Here is a 22,245-nt window from a genome sequence, read left to right as displayed (position 1 = left end):
TAAACTTCTGCAGGGTCCCTGATTAACCAATTAACTAGTTAATACTAGTTATTATTATTAATACTAGTTAGCATCTCCCTGTCAGCCAAAAGGAGAAGAGCAGAGAAACGTTATAATTATAATATTCTGTACAGTACGCAGAAAATAACCCGTGGCTTTTTTATTTTAGCTGATTAAGAAAATAATTTCAATACTTGTGATTGAATTAGGGTTTGAGCTACATGAAATTAGTTTTTGATACAGCTTCAAATACACGTATGTTATATGATGTTATGCAATGACAACATGTACTATTATGGCAGCTTTATCAACATAATGAAGACAATTCTACACAGTAAACATGCTGTAAAGCAGTTGGTTGTTTACTGTAATTATGCATTTATTGCATCTGAAACAGCACAACATCTAAAAAGTGGGCAGAAAAATCCTTTTGAGCACCGTTGGCTGATTGAACTCAAACTCAGGTTAAATAATGAAAATGTCAGTAATAATGCCTAAAGTATGTTGTACCAAATAAACTATTTTCTATGCGGGGAGTGTAGTTTTAAAAAACCAAATTTATTTTATCACTATTAGAGACATTTATAAAACATTCGTCACGGCATGAGGAAGAGAAATCGACACCCAGGGCATTTATGCACCGTTAGTGTGTTCATTGTCATCGCTCTGAGGTCCTGGAAGATCTTGAAAACTCACCTCGAAAGTGCTTGAATCTGACTTTGTGAATGTAAGAACCCTGCACGAGGTGACTGGGTTTGTCCGGCTCAGGGGAATATGATTAGTATTCACTGTAACAAGCGCTTCACACTCACTCCTGCCAGATCTGAAGTCTCCTTTTGTCCTCCTTCCAGCTGCTACCCCTTGGAAAAAAAAATCAGGTACGCTCCGGTGCTTTCCCTGCTGAAGGCATTGTATTTCCATCTGTCCAAAATGACTCGGCACTCACTGCTCAGTCTCTCCCTTCCTCCCTTTTAGAATTCGAGTCCTCACAAGTTTCCGAGAAGAAGAGGACAGTCTATCAGATGGCTTTGAGTAAGGATGCTCATGTTTGTGTCTGGATGTTTTCTGAGTCTCTTTTTCTCTTCCACCCTCACCAAGTGTGTCCCTTTTCCACGTAGTTCTCCTCACTTTGTTGCTGTTGATGTTTCTGTTTCATTGTCGGACGTCTCCTCCTCTCTCCCTGTCTCCCTTTTTTTGTCTCTTTATTTCTTTGCCCTCTCAGATAAATTAGATGAAATTCTTGCAGCAGCTCAGCAGACAATCAGCACCAATGAGGTGTCGGGGACACGGGGACAGGGGCCAAAGAGAGACAGGGGGAGAAGTTTCTATGGCAATGAGGTGTGTACCTTGTCTGCATCATTAATGAGTCTACTTTGTAATAACTGCATGTTTACCGTCACTGGGATTCAGCTTTGAGGAATCTGAAAATGAAGCTGATGTGTGTATGAGCAGCTTGTAGGTTGATCAGAGTGAGCTGGCCTTTTGACTTCTGTCCATTTCATCTTTGTTTTCAGACAAACTACGGGGATCAGCCTGGGATGGAGGTGATGTCAGGGTTGGGCGTTGGCTACGACCGTGGACAGTACACCTCAGGTCACGCCCCACAGCACGGTATGCTGCGGCAGAAATCCATCGGTGAGGTTGTCTGTATTTTCCGTCTGCCCCCGTCCGCCTGTCTGTCCGTCCTCTGGGCCAGTCGAGGTCTTTGATGTGCTGACCTTTGTCTACAATGATGTCTTGTCTGTGACCAAACATGTGGACTCTATCTGTCTTTAGCTACATGTTGTTTCAGCAGCATTTAAGCCTTTATATGAGATTTAGAATTTTTTAGTTATTTTTTCTTTATTGAAAAAATGAAGCGAAATCACGTATACTGAGTCACTAAACTACTTATAAATAGCAGACAAAATGATTGCATTTGATGTATCGGTGAGAAATTCTCATGGAGGAGTCAAGCTAGCAGCTTCTCAGTCAGGAACCATTTAACAGTACATTTGTGTTTAGTTGTTAGTACTGTATTTATCTAGTAGTGTGTCTATTTTAGCTTAGTAGGTATTTATGGTAATTTTGGCCTAAGCCACTCTAACGCTATGGCACTGATAAGGAGCTACATGAGAAACAACATTTAGTTTCTACCTGAGCAAGTTTAAAATGACCACGTAAGGAATAACAGTAAACCTCTCGTGAACTCTTGGTAAAACACAGAGCTGCGTCACGCAAAAGTCACTATGTGCAAACACACTATTAGCATCAAGTCAAATTTCTAAAATATTCAGATGCTGAAAATTCAGTTCTTAACGGGTTCTGCTTTGTTGTTTGTTTTACCGTCCTGAACAAATCCCTCGTGAAGAGCCATGACGACAACGGTGAAGGTGAGGGCGATGCGCAGGTCTGTAACCGTTCAGTGAGACCGGCCCAGCAGCAGCTTATTGAGCACTACTACCTACAATGATCCTCAAGCTGTGTCAGAAAACCTACAGTTCCTGTTTACAATCGACCAATGGAAATCCACCCAGGGATTGACGTGAACAACTAACAATGAGTGTAAAATCCAAGAGTAGGATTAGCATCATTAGCATCAGTGGAGGCTACAGCCGATGCTCTTGACACAATTTTCTTCTTTCATCGTTGTCTTGGGTATGGATCTGCTTTTAGTGACATGCGCTTTTCGGTGAGTGCACTCGTGACGTTAGCTCGTCCTGCTAGAGCGAGGCATTGCGCAGGCTAGCTCATGCAAATCTTGGGCCGTACAGTGAGCCACCTCGCTGGAGTCCTCACCGTGTGACACGAAGCCGTCCTGTGTGACAGCCGAAAACTACAGAGTGTACCGAATTGAAATAGAAGTGTCATTGCATCCATTATGTTTGCCGCAGGGAAAGCCTGCTTTACACCGTGAAATATTCATGCAGACTTTTGACCTGATTTTTCACTCCAGACAGTTCTAAAGATGTGCACGATAACTGTAACGGCTCTAAAGATAATCTTATTAGATAATCCTTATTTGTGTGGTGTGTTGTCACAACAGTGTACTACAGTGTGCTGCCTGTTGGTATTGTTTTTTATTCTATTGTTTTTAAACTTTTGCTGCTTTTTACCTGTACTGTCCACTTTCTGCAAATGTCCCACTTTTGGGACTAACAAAGGATAATCTCATCTCATCTCATCTCATCTCATCTCATCTCATCTCATCGGTGCTCTGGTCCACTAAGAAGCACATCCAGACTGCTTCTGTCATTTATCCAGTTTTTGAAACATGCAGGATAGTCTTGGTCTGATTATGTAGGACAAACAAGTGGGCTTCCTATTGAATGTGACCTTTAGCCAATCAGAAAGCGAGGTGAATGAAACATGCAGCACTGCCGTGTTTGTTTACTTTGAAATTGTGTTTCATCTCATGAGAATTGGGCGGGGGGGGGGGGGGGGGTGTTTGTGATTGAAAGCTGTCCATATGTAGTGTTTGCTGAGTTGTGGCACATCACACACTGTAGGACCAAAACTGTATATAGGTGATTTTTATTACCATGTTGGGTCTTTGCTTTAAAAAAATCATCTGACGATTTAAAAATCCTGCTGTGTGACCGGACTTTAGATGCTGACTGCTCCACAAACCTAAAGTAACTTGTCCTGTTGAGATTTAGCAAACTTTCCTTGAGAAACCGTGTTATGCTAACCAGTAAACAAAAGCTGTGTACTGCTGGGCAGTAACTGGTTAAACAAAACGAACAAACTGATCTGCATTCTGATGAATGGAGGAGTGGAGGACAGACTTGCCAACAGGTCCTTGGGCAGGCAGAATAAAACAGACAATCTCAAACAAAATGTTTTATTTGACAAAAGTTTTGACTTTTTTCTGTCTGTGAATGCTTCACTGCAGGTGTGCTTGAGGAGGAGAAGCAACTCCTGCAACCTCCAGCGGTGAAGTTTGCACGAAGTCTTTCGGTGCCTGGCCCAGATGACATCCCCCCTCCTCCCACTACAGCACCACCAGATCCTCCATTCTCCTCCGCCCCCCCACTCGGTTGGAGAGCAAGGTCATCCCAGCAGCCGTCTGTCTCCGTGTCCCAGGCAACGCCCACCTCTGTGCACTACCAGCCCTTCTCCCATTCAGGGCACTTCACCCAGGGTGGCAGGGAGAGGGCTGGTGGCCCCAGCACTGGTCTCGGGGGAGCAGTGGATCATACAATACCTTATGTACAGGCAGCTGCCCATACTGCTCAAAGCAGGACTGCTTCGCGGAAGGTTGCCTACACTGGGGAGTCAGTTGGAGCTGGGATTGGGGCTGGTACGGGGGCTAAATCAGCCGGCCCCAGGAGAGGTTACAGCACAGCCGTACCCCCATCTAGCATTGCTACAGTAATGCCCCAGCAACAACAGACCACCCAGAGCCAACCCCAGCGTGTAGATCGCAGTGGAGCTGCAGCAGGTGGTCCTAAAGGGGGAGCCAGGAGAGGTAAGGGCCCCCTAGTAAAGCAATCAAAGGTAGAGGACCTGCGCCAAGGTCAAGGCTCTTTGGGGAGTAAAGACTCAGTGGAGAAGAGCTCTATTCCCATCCCCACCATTATCGTCAAGGCCCCTTCGACAAGCAGCAGTGGACGGAGCAGCCAGGGCAGCAGTGTGGAGGCTGATGTTCCCTCTGAGACAGGTGACACAAAACCACCCCATGGCCCCCCTCCTTCCACTCCTGCTCCACAACCCCCTGCTCCACCATCCATCCCAGCACCACCACCTCCTTCCTTACCTTCCATCCGTGCCCAGGAAAATCTGGACTATACCAGCCAGTTTGGGGCTGCCATTGTTGGTGCGGCTCGTCGTGACAGGGAGCGATTTCATGAAGCTCGCCGAAAGAGCGCCTCCTTGTTCATGTCTGCAGAGGAGGATCTGAATATTGGGGGAGTGAGTGATGGATTAGGAGGGGTGACAAGGACTCAGGTGTCCCAGCAGCAGCTAAGCACTCAGGCTGAAAGTTCATCAGCACGTTTGCGCGCCTCTAAGTCCATTGATGAGGGCATGTTTTCTGGGGACACCTTCATCCAGCACACTCGGAGCATGCCTCCAGCCTTCGGGCTACCAGAGTACTCATCAACTGCCCTGGACTACCAGCCCAAGTCTGTGCCTACTGATCTGTACAGACAGCCAGCACTCCCCACCAACACCACCTTCATTCACCCTCTAACAGGAAAGGCGCTTGACCCCACATCGCCACTCGGCCTCGCCCTGGCTGCCAGAGAACGGGCTCTAAGGGACGACAGCAGGGTACGGAGGGGAACAGAGCACCACTTCACCCGCCAGATGTCCAGTGTGGTGTTCCCTTCGTCTTCTTCCACCTCTCAGCCGGTATCGTCTGCTGCACAGGCCTCAAGCTCTTACCTGGTCACCTCCTCCTCTCTGGCAGCAACCACACCCACTGTTGGTCGCCCACCCTCACCCAGAATCCTCCGAGGAGTTGGGAGTACATGGAGTGAAGAAGGTGTTGCAGGAGAAAGGGAGCGTGAAGGAGGAGGGGCCCGTGAGGGTCTTAGGGTCCGCTTCTCAGAGGACAAAACAGTCCACACACACCACTGTCAGTCTCAGCCATATCAGCCGACCTACCGGGAGCGAGAGAGGTCAAGGGAGCGGGAGAGGGAACTCTCAAGGGAAAGGGATAAGGATAAAGAGAGAGAGGGTTACATCAGGAGAACAGAGCAGGCTGCTGACAGCAGCGCCCAGCAGCCTCGGAGACCTACGTTTCTCAGGATGGAGAGTCAAGCTGATGCCTATATTTTATCCCTCACACCTCCTTCTCCTCCATCCGCCAGTACTCAGCAGGTGTCAGCTACTGGCAGCACCGGGTCAGGTTTGATGGTCCTTCCTCCTCCCGCCCCTTCAGTTGACGCAGATGATGAATTTGTCTATGCAGAACCCCTCCCTCCGCCTTTAGAGTTTGCTAATAGCTTCGACAGAGGCACATCAAGATACTCCCAGCATGGGATGCTTCCCAACAGCATGAGACCTCGTCAACATCAAGCCCCTGCCCCTCCACCTCCGCCACCCCCTCCACCGCCTCCACCGCCACCCCCTCCACCCCCTCAGAAAGAACAGTTCATAGGTGGGTTTCCTGCTCACACACCTCTGCACTCCCCTCAGGCGGGGGACTCCACTGCCTCCAGCCTCACGTCTTATGACAGTGAGGTGGCAAACCTCACTCAGTCTGCTCCTTCCCCATCCCAGACCTCCCCAAATCCTCCACTCCCTTCCTCACCCTCAAACCTGCAACCAACCGTTGGCCCTCCTCCTCCCCCAGCAGTCTCCCCTCCACCTCCTCCAGGGTCAGGAGCCTACCACAGACCCTTCTCCATGACTCACCACCTTTACAATAGTATGCACATTTCTGGACGATCTTCACCCACGCCTCCGTCACACACAGTTGCCCCTCCCCCATCCTACCGTGGTCCGCAAGCTCCCTCTTCCTCTGCTGCCACCTCTGCCCTACACAGAGCCACTGCCTCCCATGCCACGACCGCTAGCTGTGCTGCAACGACCACCACTTCTGCCACCGCAACAAGCACCTCCACTCAGCTCTATCAGGAGAGAACTCACACCACACATTCAGCAACCTCCACCGCCATCGTAGGCAGGATGGGGGAACACCACCGTGCCCCTCCCACTGCCAAAAAAGGAGAGTCCCAGGAGACAGTGGTGGACTCTGGGATCGAAGAGCTGGACAGCCGCAGCAGCAGTGATCATCATCTGGACAGCATCCTGGCTCTAAGCGGGGCTGGTATTCGGGGAGAGAGACTAGATCGAGGTGAAAGAGTCGGAGCTGGAGGTCGAATGGGAGGGGGCTCAGGGGACATGGAAAGAGGGGGGGATTTTCTGGAGTCTTACATGAGCTACCTGGATGGACAAACTTTTGAGATGCAGAACGCGACAGCAGCAGCTTCCACCTACCCAAAAACCAGCAGGTTCAGAGAGGGAAGTCGAGCCGGAGATCTACACCGACAGACCAGCACTGCCCCCTCATCCTACCACTCCCACAGGCAGAGAGACGAACAGGAAGACGACGATGTAGAGGAGAGAGTAGGTGTTAACGACAGAGGCCAGGACGGATATGGTGTCAGGGACATGCAGAATGCGGGGCGCCCCACGTCTCCATACTTTAATCGATCACGCACGCCTGAGATGAGGCCGCTCTGGGGAGACAGCCAGGTGAGCGGTGATGGCAGCCAGTCTGGGTCCATTTTAGAGAGGAGGAAGATTCACCCTCCTGCATCCAGCATGAAGCCCAGCATTATTAACGAGCTGAGCAGCAAACTGCAGCAGAGAAGCAAAGAAAGCTGGAGCAGCCAGAGACCCCTGAGCAGACACAGGTACACCTGACGGCATCGTGTTACTGTTGACATTGTTTTTGTATTGATGTTTTGGTCGAGTGCAACATCAGTGTGGCTCCAGTGAGTCCTTCCCTCAGGTGAAATACAAGCCTCCTGAGAACAGGGTGTTGACTGTGTTTTGTACGTACGGTAGTATCTGAATCTGTATTTACTTCTCCGGATTTTTCTTTTCTCTAAAATGCAAAAATGTCTGAAAAACAAATGTTATGTTGAGTCGAACTCGTTTCAGATAACAGCTTGTTGTTATGCAGTGAAGTTGTGGAAAGAACCTTCCTTTTCTAATGCTGATACAACTCAGTAAGAATGGAAGAATAAAACTATTCTACATGATCCAAGGACAGCAGGAGTTTTGAGGGAAACAGCGCCTTTTTCCCTTTTGCGCGTGAGTCGGCAATTTTTACAATCCACAGAGCTGTTTCCTCTCTTCAGCCCTCCGGAATAAAACCTGTTTAGTGCCACTCAGAACACTCGCAGATCCGTTGGAGTTAAGACTATTTATACTTCTTGATAGATTTCTAAGAACGGTGAAGGTCCTTGTGTTTTTCTCCGAGTTTTGAGAATAATGTTGGAATTTGAGAAAAAATTCAGAGTTGAGATTAAATGAAGGATTCTGACATTTTCTAGATTAACCCTCCCACTGTCCTAATGGTTGTGACCCCGCGAGGAAAGTTGACCATTGAGCAGGGTTGATGGTCTATCCCTTGGGTCCACGTGACAGGTCCACCTCACCCCTGCCACGTGGACCTCAAGGGATAGACCATCAACCGCGGGGTCACCCATAAAGACAGTGGGAGGGTTAAAGTCAGATTTTTTTTCCTCTTCTGTAAATAAAAGATCTGAAGTCACTTTGAAAAACACCATTTAGTTTCTACTAAAAATTTTAAAATGATGAAAACTATCAAAACTTTTGCAAAAAGAGTTTTCCCTATGGGATGTTGTTAGCAGAAAATTACATAAAAAATACATCTAAAACATTTTCTGTGTCATCCAGTGAAATTTAATGCAATAGTTCCATAAAAAGGTGCTTAAAGCTGCATTTTTAATCATTTATTTCTTTAAAACATGATTTAGTTTTTCTTTTTTTTAATCTCAGACCGTGGTCTTGAGTTGGAAATGGGTAGGATGCCTTCTTCAGGTCAGGGACGAGGTACTAGCCAATGTGGAGGAGTTGAAGTATCTCAGGGTCTTGTTTACAAGTGAGGGACAAGTGGAACATGAGATTGACAGGCGGATTGGTGCTGCATTTGCAGAGATGCTAGCAGTGTACTGCTCTGTCATGGTGAAGAGAGTCTGAAAGAGAAGCTCTCGATTTACCGGTCGATCTACGTTCCTACCCTCATGTATTACGAGCTTTGGAAGGTGACCAAAAGAACAAGATCACTGATACAAGCGGCCACAGTTATTTGTCTTCACAGAGTGGCTGGGCTCTCCCTTATAGATAGGGTGAGAAGCTCAGTCGTCCGGGAGGGGCTCGGAGTAGATCTGCTGCTCTTCCACATTGAGAGGAGCCAGTTGAGCTGGCTCGGGTATCTGATCAGGATGCCTCCTGGACGTTTCTCTGATGAGGTTTCCCAGGCACTTCTATAGCTGCTGCCTGCGACCCGACGCATTTCGAAGACAATGGATGGGGCAGGTCCATAAGGCCGCTTGTGGCTCCAGAGCCACTGGTTGCAGACCCCTGATCAAGCCAGTCATCCATCCACACAACCACCCTCCTTCAGTCATCCAAGCTTGTGCTGCAGAAACACCAGGTCCAAAGGAGACGTCTGGCATCCCTCTCCTAAAATACAATCTGCTGCAATCTGGGGGAGCCATATGAATTTTCAAGTCAAAGGCTTTTTCATATCAGAGTCTTTCCTGCAGTTATTCTGTAAGAAATATTGAGAAAACCTCCAAAGGGAGAAGACTCAGCTTGACTTTTTGCTCCTCTTGGATGACGGAGCTCCTCCCCTCAGGCTGAGCCCGGTGATTTTCAGCTGCTCTAATCCAGGATCTTGTTCTTTTGATCCCATGGCTGAAGTTGAGGGTTGGAGCAAAGTCAGACTGTTAGAGCAAGGCCCTCATTACTGCAGATCCGTCCGTCCATCTTCTAGCTTCATCTTAGTGGCTCAAAACTGGACACTTGATCTCTCCTGCTTGAGACAAAGACTCACTTCCATCCCAACCACAACCTCAGATGTGCGCTGTTTTCAGAGAGGGTGCTGCATTCAGAGTCAGAAGGGTTTTACATTTACGGAACAAAAGCATCATTTATCACCTGAGAATTACATGAAAAAACTGAGAATAGCTGTGATTCAGATTTCTTTGGGTAACTTCTGGTTACTTTTCACTCTTGTTTTTACAGATTTTCTGAAGATTCAGCCTCTGCTCTGAGCCCCCCCTCAGTCCGCTCTCAGTCACAGTCTCCCATCTCCTTATCGCAGCCATCTTTATCTCCTTCCCCCACTCCTGCCTCCCAGTATCCCAATTGGGGACGATCCCCATCACCTCAGCCTTCAGCAGCCTCCCAACCTCCACGTTCTCATTCCCCATTGTCCCCAACATCTTATTCCCCTTACCCCACATCTCCCAAGCACAGACCTGTCTACCGGACCAAAGCCCTGGAATTCCAGTTTATTCCCAGTCGAGAGTCCCGCAAAGCAGAATCACACATGCTCCAGCGCAGGCGAGCTCCCAGTCCCCTCATATCCCAGTCAGAGAGACCCAAGATGGGCCCACCACGTCCATCGTCACTCCCGCTTCTCCCTACCTCCCCTCTATACAGTGCCATGTACGACCTCCGCGGGTCAATCACCCCACCTTCATCAGGAAACCCCCTCGGAGACCCGTACTTCTCCCCATCTCCTCCTCTGTTTGCCCCGTCTGGTGCCCCACCTCCCCCAAACTCTACCCTAGTCGTGTCTCGATCACTTTCTCCAACTCATTTCCTGTCTGGGACATCTTCTCCCCCCCTGCACCCTCTCCCACCACCTACTTGTTTGAGCTACCCCCACTTACCTCCCCCGTCTCCAACAAAGCCTTTCGCCTCCAAGCCGCTGCCCTACTGGACCAAGTACGATGTTGCAGACTGGCTGGCATACCTGAACCTGGGGGAGCACAGGGAACGCTTTCTGGACAACGAAATCGATGGAACCCACTTACCCTCGCTGACCAAGGACGATTATTTGGATTTGGGTGTGACGCGAGTGGGCCACCGTATGAATATTGAACGGGCCTTGAGGAGCATAATAGACAGGTGAGACTGGACATGTTGGTTAATTTAGAGAAATTACAACATAGAAGCCTTTACTGTCTTCCATGCCACATTAAACACATGTTCAGTCTTGTGTTTTTAATCACTTTATAATGCCAGAATTATTTTTCTAGGATGCATTTTATTAAATGCGTGATATTTTGTTAAAGGTGTGGAACACAGAAAAACCAGCTTTAACCCTCCCACTGTCTTTATGGGTGTGACCCCGCGAGTAAAGTTGACCATTGGGCAGGATTGATGGTTTATCCCCTGAGGTCCACGTGGCAGGGGTGAGGTGGTGCTAACTCCTCACCCCTGCCACGTGGACCCAAGGGATAAACCGTCAACCCTGCCCAATGGTCAACTTTCCTCGCGGGGTCACACCCATAAAGACAGTGGGAGGGCATTTCTGCAGGATTTGGACACTATTTGGAAATACATGAGTATTTCTGATCATAATCACTGAGTTTTTCATGCAGGCTGAACATGATAACAGCCTCCTACGCCTATGTCCTGTATTAGCTCTGATAGAAAAGAGGAGATGAAACGCCAGCATTTGAAAAGCCTGACAGATCTAAATCACATTAGCTACGTTTACATGCACCAAATTTCCTCTATCCGATTCAAATTTTGGTTGATCAGAAATCCAAATCTCTATTTAAATGGACACTAACTGAAATGATCCGATCATGCCGTGAGTATACAGACACCAGGCAGTCAGCTTAAATAGGTTGGGCATGCACAGAGTTGTCTTTCCAGAGAAAAAGAACTGTAAACCAACATCGTCTTGACCGCACGTCTCTCCCCTCTCGTCTATGCTTTTGTTTTTACTGATCGCTTTAACTAAGCTACAGGCTCAGTAGTACGCAATGCTACTTCTACTCCGCCACAGGAGAGGAGAGCAGGATAACGTTCTAATGATCACCCGCTCACACTGTCCTCCAGCTCCTCAGACTTGTCCTGAGCGCAGTGGGCATTATTTGACTCCAACAATTCAAATGGATGTGTACATGGACGCCAGTCGGAATGATGATTGGACAAAACCACCTCTCTCAGTTGGGGGTGTTCTCACATTAGTGAGAAAAAGAGACAGAGAGCTGCCGCAACTTCAGTCCACAACGATAATGAATGATAATGAATTGCGCATGCATGAAGCCCCCCATTGGTTGATTGCATTCGCCAATCGGAGGCTCCCACTACCAGTAGATGTGTATTTGAGCCGGCCAATCAGTCGTAGTGGGCGTGTTGGCCCGGGCCAGCCCGGAGGGTAAGGGCCGAAAAATCGCCCGGTCACCGAGGTATGAAAATATTGTGGGCCGGGCCGAGCGGTAGCAGATGTGAAACCCCTATTAAAGTTCATGGATTCGCCCATCTTGACTCACGACGGGTAAGGCTGTTGCTGGTTTAGCGTCCAGGAATCAGCATAGAATGTCTCAGCTACCAGAAGCTAGCCGTCGCCATTAGCAACTGTACCACATGGCAGAAAACCTCTGGGCTTGTGTTATTTGTGGAGATAAAACATCAGCGTTACAGAGTCAGTGGTAGAGTCACATTGCTGTCAGCCAATCAGAGGAGAGATGTCCAAATATCAGGAAATAAGTGTCCAAGTCCAGCTGTCTGAAGCCACTTTCTTCTCCAGCTGATTTCTCTGTGCTGATACAGGTGCCCCCCCCCCCCCCGGAGAAATCCATTCCCTCCTTTGAATGATGTTGTAGATCAGATCAGATAAGAAATTTGCCTGAAGTTGGAATGATATGTGTGAGCGTCCTGTCACTGTATCCCAACTGATCATGCGCCCTGGCTGCTTGGCCACGGTGATGCCCCTTTGGCTGACTGGTTGGCGTGACTTTCACCCGGAGGTCTGGGGATCAACTCCCGCCCGGACGCTCGTTTCTCCACCTTGCCACAAATATGACATTAACATCCTATTAAGTATTAAGATTAAACAATTTTTGTGCTTAAATGGGAAAAACCCTTTTACGGACAAACAGCTCCCTCGTTCTGTATTGAGTCGAAATGCCCCCCTTCTTTTAGTAACTGAATAAAAGCTGAACAGAAAATTCCATTTTAAAACGTTTCGATCATAAAACAGAAAAGTTCCAATAGAAAAACTTGATTCTTAATCCTCTGAAAAAGCTCCAAGCATCACTTGCGTCCCTTTGTTTGTTGCTTTGTCCTCAGGTTGTCCAGCAGCCCGTTTCCCATCTCTGTCCTCTCACCGCGGGACGGACAAGCCGACAGGAGGAGGGACGATGGCAGCCGAAGCTGAGGCTGCTGAAACAGACCCGCATGAGGAGAGACGGAGAAAAACGGAGGAGGGTTGGAAGTCAGTGAGGGAGGAAAACACAACTGCTGCTGTTCTTGGTGAACTCACACAAATGAGGGGAAAGCGGATTTTCACACAGAAAGCAACAGAACGGGGGAGTCGAGTCCCAAAGAAAGGCGGAGACATCAGGGTGACGAGCCATAAAGACACCGGCTGATGCTCCCTGGTTGTGGCAGGCTGTTACACAAGTACACCCCATACATGCATGCACAGCCAGAGAAACACCCTCTCACCCACCGTGTGCTTGGCGACTCCATGGCTGCAGCAGCAGTTTAAATACATCAAATAGATGCAAACAGTTAGGTGATTTAGTTCGTCGGGACGTGGCGCCATCCCACCGAGCTGCCGCTGGTCGGGTGTAAGAGTGCAATCAGTAACAAGCTTTTCTGCGGTAGCTTTCAGACATGTTTGTGAATCAGAGCGAGAGTTTAGTCTTCTTTGAGCGATTGTGTGCAGAAGCGAGGCTTTATTGGTGTGCGTGGTCGATGTAGGACGCAGCAGTAAATCTGGACTGCTTCGACGTCCTTTAGAGTGGACGGGGGAGCGGGTGGGTGGGTGGGTGGTGTCCTTGCTGCGTGTTTGACTCGGATCAGTCTGGTTTTTACCTCATCACAAGTGGGGCTCCTTCCAAAGGGATCAGGTGCGTTTCCATTAATCTCTTCATCATCTTAAGTCTTATAATGACAAGCATACAGACTGGTCACTGTATCACAAATCTGTAGCAAAAGTAAGTGCCCAGACCTACAATATAACAGAGTAAAGGAACAACAACACGGACATGCCCACGCGGGCTCCCCAGTTACTACTACTCACGCCTGCATGCACACACCACCATGTAGATGAACACAAGCACTCTGTGTTTGTGTCAGGATTCATCTAACACCTCCTATATAGACACGCGGATCATGTTCGGATCAAAGATGTACTCAAACACACAAAAGAAGACAGATTGTGCTTTCAACTGTTACCTGGGACAGTGTGGGGGGATAAATCTCTCAAAGGATTTTATTTACAGAGAAAGACTGCTCCGGCGTGGCGGCAGATGCTGTGCATTCACAAAGACCTTCTGCACGAGGGAGACGGGAAAGGGAGAGGGGAGGGGGAGAGTAAAAACTGCCATTTTCTTGTTCTTTCCCACCCAATCCTCCCCCTTCGAGTGGCCTTTCTCCCCCGACGAAATCCAGGAGGCAACTGCTGAGATCCAAGAGAAATGCTTACATTGAATTTTAATACTCTGTTCTTACGGTTTTTAAACTTTAAACGGGAACACTGCAATTATTGGTATTACGGAGAGATTTACTGTAACTACTCATCGTTACTATCATCGTCCTTACTGTTATTATGGTCTCAGAAGGTCCCGGGTTCTGCCCCAGATGGCGGTTTGGACCGCGTACTGAAGATAATCCTTCTGCTTATAAACACAGAAATGTAAATGAGAGATATTTTTAAATTGACAAACGCATGCTGTGCCCTATACACGGTTTCTATGTGACAAGGAGCCTTGCGACTAAATGTGAAGCACATTTTGAAAGTTTTCCTTTATCGTCCAGCTTTCTTTGATTACATGTTAACAGTCCAAGCCTCTGAGTATCCTTTCATTGCTCCTATGAAACTTCAGTTACCACCAGATGTTGTTCAGTCGCTGTACAAATGTAGCACCCTGCCGCAGACATATCTGCAGGAAAAGCTTTTTATTGAATAGCTTCCTGTGAGGTCTCATATTGTCTAGTCCTGCGTACGAGCCAGCCTCCCCCCCCGTCACCAACCCACCGCTCATCACACTAACTGTCTTACCTGGCTGAGATTAAATATAAGGGCTCTCTCGTGACGTCTCTACCTTGACCAGTGCGCCACCTCTCCTGCTGCTTTTCGAGTCCAAGAACACAGAGCGTTATCAAATGTGCATTCTCGCATCTTTGCTCCATCCTCCTTCAGTCTATTTTTGCAAAACAAAGAAGAGATTTCATACATCCTGTTGCTCAAAGTGCACACGCTAGCAACGGGATTCGGCAAAGGTGACTGAAGAGATTAGTTTGTGTATTTTCTGCCCGCTGATGGATGAGAAGAGATTTTATTAGAATGCAAAGGGGAATAGCAATAAGGACGATGAAAATAATGGTAATCTAAACCTGGTTTAAGGTGTTACAAAAGTCAAACGTTTTTAAGAATCTCTGTCTTCCAAATAACGTTCATCAGAAAAGGTACGATGTATTTATTTAACTGTTCTGCTTTCTATGCAGTTTGACTCGCTCTCTGCATCTTCTGCTCCATTGGTCTGGTCTGAACAGAGCAGCTCTCGTGTTCTGGTGATGATGAATCAGTCACGGTTACCTAGCCTGGCAAGCCAGACTAAATAAATGCATTATTTAGCAAGAATTTGGTCTAGTTCACTAGGCTAACGGTTTCCAGCACACCATGCAGAGGTCTCGTTAGCAGCTCGCTACATCTCCCTTCAGAGATGTTGACGTTTGGATGACTGTAATGAAATCGGCCGCAGAATCGTTTATCGAGTCCATGGAAGGTTTTCAGGTGAAAATCTTAAGTGATTCGTGACTAACGGTTCTGAATCATTTCCTGCTTTCAGCGTTTCTGAGATGCTGTTAAAGACAAAAGCGACTGGGGGAATTCGTCCAACTCTATAGAAAGCATTTCTTTTCCTTTAAGGATTCTTTTAAAAATGAGAATATGAACTGATGAAAGATAACATAGAATATATATATATATATATATATATATATATATATGTATATGTGTTACACATATACGCACATTCATATAAAAACCTATATGAATTTCAAATGTTTTAAGAGATTAAATTGTTAGAATTATAATAAACATGCAGAAATAAGTTCTTTGTGATTTTTTATTTATTTTTACCCAAATACAGTTGTTTACATTTCTCTTCAACCCAGTAAACTGCTCTGAACTCAAAGGTTTATGGTCCTTAAACCATTTCATGGGTAAAGCAGACTCAAGAGTCCCCGCACTGATACTTCACACCCTTCATCAGTCTACGGTGCATCTTAGAAACATGTGCAGCTCATTAAATTAGAAAATCATGAGTTTATTTCAGGAATTCAAAAAGTGAAATTTGATCTTAGATTTTTATTCGTTACACACACAAATATTGATGATTATAACTTACACTAATGAAAATCCCAAATTCAGGATCTTTCCCATGATTGTGTAGCCTGCAGAACTAGACTGAGACCATTTAAAGGCTTCTGCAGCGGTTTTGAGTTAGCCGATTACTGTGGCACCGGGGTCTTCAGGAACCTTTTTACAATATTCTAATATTCTGAGATACTGAATGTGATCCAAAGGGTTCAAATGAAGGCTACCAGACTGGACGGGGGGCTTAGATTTCACCTTTCCTGTACCTATAATGCAGCTTTGAATCTCATTCCTAAACAGTTTCAGTCTAGTTCACACCTTCATGCATCTAATCAACACGTTAGAAAGGACAAAGCTCCTCGGATGAGAAGCGAAACGTCTTCAAGAACCCAAAGAAGTCCAGTTGCCTTCATTTGAACCCTTTTGGATCACCATGACCTGGATGACCTTCACCAGAATACTGAATGTGGAATTTGCATTAGTTGTCAGATATAAGCATCAAAATTATATAAACTCTTCAAATATATCAGCCTGTGTGTGATCAATGAATCCAATTAAAAAGTTCACTTTTGAATGGAATTATTTGCATGACTAGCACTTGTAAGACTTTTACAACCTTGTGTGGCTTCTGATGAATTCCAGCCACAATCCAGTGAAAGCGGACCTCTAGGGTATGATTAGAAACTTTCTGCAGGAGGCTGAGATATCAAGTAATGTCCAAAGCAACAATCATCACTAGAATAATTTCCTGATTCAGTCAGTTCTACACATCTACATGTCATTAAATCCAGAATTAAAGGGTCAAACTTTCATCTGCTTTGAATGAATGATCGTAAAAATCCACATTTAGTTGCTGGATGGAAACGGAGGGCAGCAGAGTCCACATCTCCTGCATGTAGCTCCGGTGGATGACAGGACAATCCCAGCCTCCCTAATGCAAAGCTAGATTTTAAAATCATTCACATTTGAGGAGTGCAGGAAGCATCTGGAGGATTCATCCAGCTGTGACTGCATGCATCTCTACTACATCTGGACACAAGTGTAGAAGATCCTGAGTGGTGCCATCTGCTGGTGAATTCTGGAGTTAAAGAAAAGCTGCTGTTTGAATTAATCCACATGGAGGGAGAAATTATTTAATCTGATTTTCTTAATTAGCTCACTCTGTGCATTAAGAAAGACCAGACTGCTCAGTCCCCAGGGTATCTGGGAGCCAAATTTAAGACGTTTTAAGACCTTTTTTAAGGCCACTTTGACCAAATTTAAGCTTTTTTTTTTTAAATTAAATTTAAGCTATAATTTCCAGCTATTGCCTGGAACCGGTGCTAACCACGTCATGAATGTGGGATTAGCCATCCAGTTACCATTAATGTTGCCATGTCTTCCCCATGGCGCAAACTCCCACTAGCGTGCTCATCTAAAAATAGCCCCCTTTCACAAACCAACTGAATGTGTACGGTTCCGCTTACGCCAGTATCATACACAAAAAATGCTGAACTAACTAGAAATTCACGAAAATTTTATAGAAATAAAAGAATCTTGTTTATTGGGTCTTTGGTAATTTAAGACCTTTGGAAACTATTCAAGGATTATTTGTCATTTTTAAGGATTTTTAAGGCCTTAAATTTAGAAAAGCAAATTTAAGACTTTAAGGACCTGCAGATACCCTGAGTCCCACTTAAATTACGTTGGACCCTCAAGATGCAACAATTTAGACAAAATTTTAGATGTATTTTACACTTTGTACCTGGGCAGCACCAGGAGTTAAGTTTGTGAGCTGTCTTAAACAAGTACAAAGTCAATCTGTACACATGTGCAAAGGATGATAAAATGATGGTGAAAGTGTACGCCCGCAACTGGGGGCTGCAGGTTCGAGACCTGCTCAGTCTGCCGCAGTTTTGTCCTTGGGCAAGACGCTTCACACTCATTTACTGCAGGTGGTGGCTTGAGGCATGGGCATGTATAAATGTTTATATACACGTCTATGACTGGAGGGACCTCGCATCTTGTAAACATGCACATCGCTGCCATCTTGTGGATGAATGAATCAGGGTTCCCACTCTTTTCTTGAAATTATTTTCCAGGACATTTTCAAGACTTTTTCAGTGTACAAGTCAAGTTATCATAACTACGGTTTGCCGATATCCCGATATATTTAGACACTTATATGATATTGTACCTACCTATACCGTTATTTTGACAACATAGTTGTGGAAAGATTTTTGTCTTTCACAATCCCACCTGCTTTCCTCTACTTACAATGCAACACAACTAAAACAGAAGTTATTCTCTACTTTAGTTCATACCAGAGATGTGACATTGTGGCATCATCAAGTCATCTCCATGTCATGTTTTTGATATGCTCAGCAACTGAACCAGGTTAATTCACTGTGCTGATTGAAATTGTCGTCATCTTCCTCCGCTTATCCGGGTCGCGGGGGCAGCATCCCAACTAGGGAGCTCCAGACCGTCCTCTCCCCGGCCACCTCCACCAGCTCCTCCGGCAGGACCCCAAGGCGTTCCCGGACCAGATTGGAGACGTAACCTCTCCAACGTGTCCTGGGTCGACCCGGGGGCCTCCTGCCGGCAGGACATGCCCGAAACTCCTCCCCAGGGAGGCGTCCAGGAGGCATCCTGACCAGATGCCCAAACCACCTCAACTGACTCCTTTCGATCCGGAGGCGCAGCAGTTCTACTCCGAGTCCCTCCCGAATGTACGAGCTCCTCACCCTATCTCTAAGGCTGAGCCCGACCACTCTATGGAGGAAACTCATTTTGGCCACTTGTATCCGCGATCTCGTTCTTTCGTTTATTACCCAAAGCTCATGACCATAGGTGAGGATTGGGACGTAGATTGACTGGTAAATCGAGAGCCTGGCTTTCTGGCTCAGCTCCCTCTTCACCACGACAGATCGGCTCAACGTCCGCATCACTGCAGATGCTGAACCAATCCGCCTGTCAATCTCCCGATCCCTCCTACCCTCACTTGTGAACAAAACCCCAAGATACTTAAACTCCTCCACTTGAGGTAGGACCTCTCTCCCGACCTGGAGTTGGCAAGCCACCCTTTTCCGGTTGAGAACCATGGTCTCAGATTTGGAGGTGCTGATCCTCATCCCAGCCGCTTCACACTCAGCCGCAAACCTACCCAGCAAGAGCTGAAGGTCAGAGCTGGATGAAGCTAGGAGGACCACATCATCCGCAAAAAGCAAAGACAAGATTCTCCTGCGACACACTCCACACCATGGCTGCGCCTAGAAATTCTGTCCATAAAGGTAATGAACAGAACCGGTGACAAAGGGCAGCCCTGGCGGAGTCCAACCCTCACCGGGAAAAGGTCCAACTTACTACCAGCTATGTGGACCTAACTTACGCTCCTCTGGTAAAGGGACTGAATGGTCCTTAACAGTAAGCCACCCACCCCATACTCCTGGAGCGTCCCCCACAGAGAGCCCCTGGGGACACGGTCATAAGCCTTCTCCAAATCCACAAAACATATGTGGATTGGTTGGGCAAACTCCCATGCCCTCTCCATCACCCTTGCAAGAGTATAGAGCTGGTCCACAGTTCCACAGCCAGGACAAAAACCACACTGCTCCTCCTCAATCTAAGATTCAACTATCGATCGGACCCTCCTCTCCAGTACCTTGGAGTAGACTTTTCCAGGGAGGCTTAGGAGTGTGATCTCCCTATAGTTGGAACACACCCTCAGGTCACCCTTCTAAAAGATGGGGACCACCACCCCAGTCTGCCACTCCACAGGAACTGCCCCTGATTACCACGCAATGTTGCAGAGACTTGTCAACCACGACAGCCCTACAACATCCATAGCCTTGAGATACCCAGGACGAATCTCATCCACCCCTGGGGCTCTGCCGCTGTGTAGTTGTTTGACTACCTCAGCAACTTCTGCCCCTGAGATTGGACAGTCCATCTCCAGGTCTCCTGGCTCTGTTTCCTCCTCGGAATGCGCGTAGGAGGGATTGAGGAGCTCCTCTAAGTATTCCTTCCAAAGTCCAACTATAGCCCCAGTTGACGTCAGCAGCTCCCCATCCTCACTGTAAACAGTGTGAGCGAGTTGCTGCCTTCCTCTCCTGAGGCGCCGGACAGTTTGCCAGAACCTCTTTGGAGCCGATCGATAGTCTTTCTCCATGGCCTCACCAAACTCCTCCCACGCCCGAGATTTTGCCTTGGCAACTGCCACTGCTGCACCCCGCTTGGATATCCGGAACCTGTCTGCTGTCTCCGGAGACCCACAGACCAGCCACGCCTTGTAGACCTCCTTCTTCAGCCTGACGGCTCCCCGAACCTCTGGTGTCCACCAGCGGGTACGGGGGTTGCCACCATGACTGGCACCGGCCACCTTGCAACCACAGCTAACAGCAGCCGCCTCAACAATCGCAGAGTGGAACAAGGCCCACTCGGAGTCAATGTCCCCCACTGCTCTCAGGACGTGGTCAAAGCTCCGCCGGAGATGGGAATTGAAGACCGTCTTGACAGGTTCTTCTGCCAGGCGTTCCCAGCAGACACTCACTATGCGTATGGGTCTGCCAGGTCTATGTAGCATCTTCCCCTGCCATCTGATCAAACTCACCACCAGGTGGTGATCAGTTGACAGCTCCGCTCCTCTCTTCACTCGGGTGTCCAAAACATACGGCCGTAGGTCAGATGATAAGACTACAACGTCTATCATCGACCTGCGACCTAGGCTGCCCTGGTACCAAGTGTACCGATGGGCATCCTTATGTTCGAACATGGTGTTCGTTATGGCCAAACTGCGGCTTGCACAGAAGTCCAATAATGAAACACCACTCGAGTTCAGATCAGGCGGGCCGTTCCTTCCAATCACACCCCTCCAGGTCATGCTGTCATTGCCCACGTGAGCATTGAAGTCCCCCAGTAGGACAATGGAGTTCCCTGATGGAGCACTATCTAGCACTCATCCCAGGGACTCCAAAAAGGGTGGGTACTCTGAACTGATATTTAGCCCATAAGCGCAAACAACAGTCAGGACCCGTTCCCCGACCCGAAGGCGCAGGGAAGCTACCCTCTCGTCCCCCGGGGTAAACCCCAACACACAGGCAGAGTCTTGGGGCTAGCAAAAAGCCAGTTTTGAAAAGTTTTGAATTTGCACCGTCTTCCTGACATCACACTCTCCTGCCTAAGGACACAAAGACATATTTTGAAAGATTGTTACTGTTTATATTGACTGTTTATTCAATAAATTAGGCCTGCTTTTCAAACCTTAGCTCTTTCATATTCTATGTATTATACTTACTGTACACACCACATTACACTTTACTGCTTATTTCACATAGTTGGATGTTAAACTGCATTTTGTTGTTCCAGTATTGGTCATTTTAGGTTAGTCCAGTCATCCAGAAACAAGATTCAGGGTAGATGACTAGGCTAATATCTCCCGCTAACACCACAGACATATTGGACCTGAGAAAAATTTTTTTTTCTACCTCAGAGATAAGTACTTGTAGTTGTTTGCTACTTTTTTAGTCTGGACTGTACGTAGCATTACTATGATAAATATATAGTTACCACTTAAAATCATTCTAGTTATTAATTTAGCCGTGTTGAATTCAATTTAATTACGTTAACAAGTTTGTTCAAACGACCATGCCAGTCTTCAGTTCTCACTGCCTCCTGGCTGCGGTCTGTGTAGCTAGCTAAAATCAGTATGAACAGCTGAGACTCTGTCCTCTGAGCACATACTTAGTATTTTTGATAGAATCAAATTCATGACATTTTTCTCATTCACATATTTTTGTTTCTGCTGTCGGACGATAGAACTAGTATGAATTACTGAGTGGAGCGCGGGTCCGGTAGACTACCTGCTATCCGTTGCTATCCTGAAGCTCTAGTCAGGTTCGCTCGTCTCAATGCAGAGTGAAAAAAACAAAAGCTCTCCGCTGCTCCTTTGTCACTCAACAGAGAGGAGAAAAACCTCTCACTCTATAAACTGCAATAAAGTAATACTCGTGAACCGAGTCGCTACTTTGGGCCCTTCTTTGGGGAAATAAATCTAGGGGGTGAAAAATCTGTGAATCTAGCAAAAAAGACAGTTAGAAAAACAGAAGTGGAACTGGAACTGAAGGGGAATATGCAATCTGATTGGTTGGAAGCATCATGTGGGGCACTGTGCCAGCTAGATGCAGAAATGAAAGGAGAAGTGCTGCAGCCCAATATTGCCCAATAAT

General features: G+C 47.1%; 1 protein-coding gene across 1 annotated transcript in view; it reads left to right on the top strand.

Moving 5' to 3' along the window:
• Positions 1 to 13,015, top strand: part of shank1 (SH3 and multiple ankyrin repeat domains 1) — a 128,420-nt gene extending 115,405 nt beyond the window's left edge. The window contains exons 21-27 of the mRNA XM_070551406.1: positions 852 to 878; positions 976 to 1,032; positions 1,223 to 1,338; positions 1,515 to 1,635; positions 3,875 to 7,346; positions 9,712 to 10,602; positions 12,781 to 13,015. Of these exons, the coding sequence (XP_070407507.1) occupies positions 852 to 878; positions 976 to 1,032; positions 1,223 to 1,338; positions 1,515 to 1,635; positions 3,875 to 7,346; positions 9,712 to 10,602; positions 12,781 to 12,868 (4,772 nt within the window). The 3' untranslated portion in view covers positions 12,869 to 13,015. The remainder of the gene's footprint in view (positions 1 to 851; positions 879 to 975; positions 1,033 to 1,222; positions 1,339 to 1,514; positions 1,636 to 3,874; positions 7,347 to 9,711; positions 10,603 to 12,780) is intronic.
• The last annotated feature ends 9,230 nt before the right edge of the window (positions 13,016 to 22,245 follow it).

Source organism: Nothobranchius furzeri, chromosome 5 (genome assembly GCF_043380555.1).
Source record: "Nothobranchius furzeri strain GRZ-AD chromosome 5, NfurGRZ-RIMD1, whole genome shotgun sequence".
NCBI lineage: Eukaryota > Metazoa > Chordata > Actinopteri > Cyprinodontiformes > Nothobranchiidae > Nothobranchius > Nothobranchius furzeri.
The sequence above is the reverse complement of the archived record's forward strand: the minus strand, read 5'-3'. Positions and strand labels throughout refer to the sequence as shown.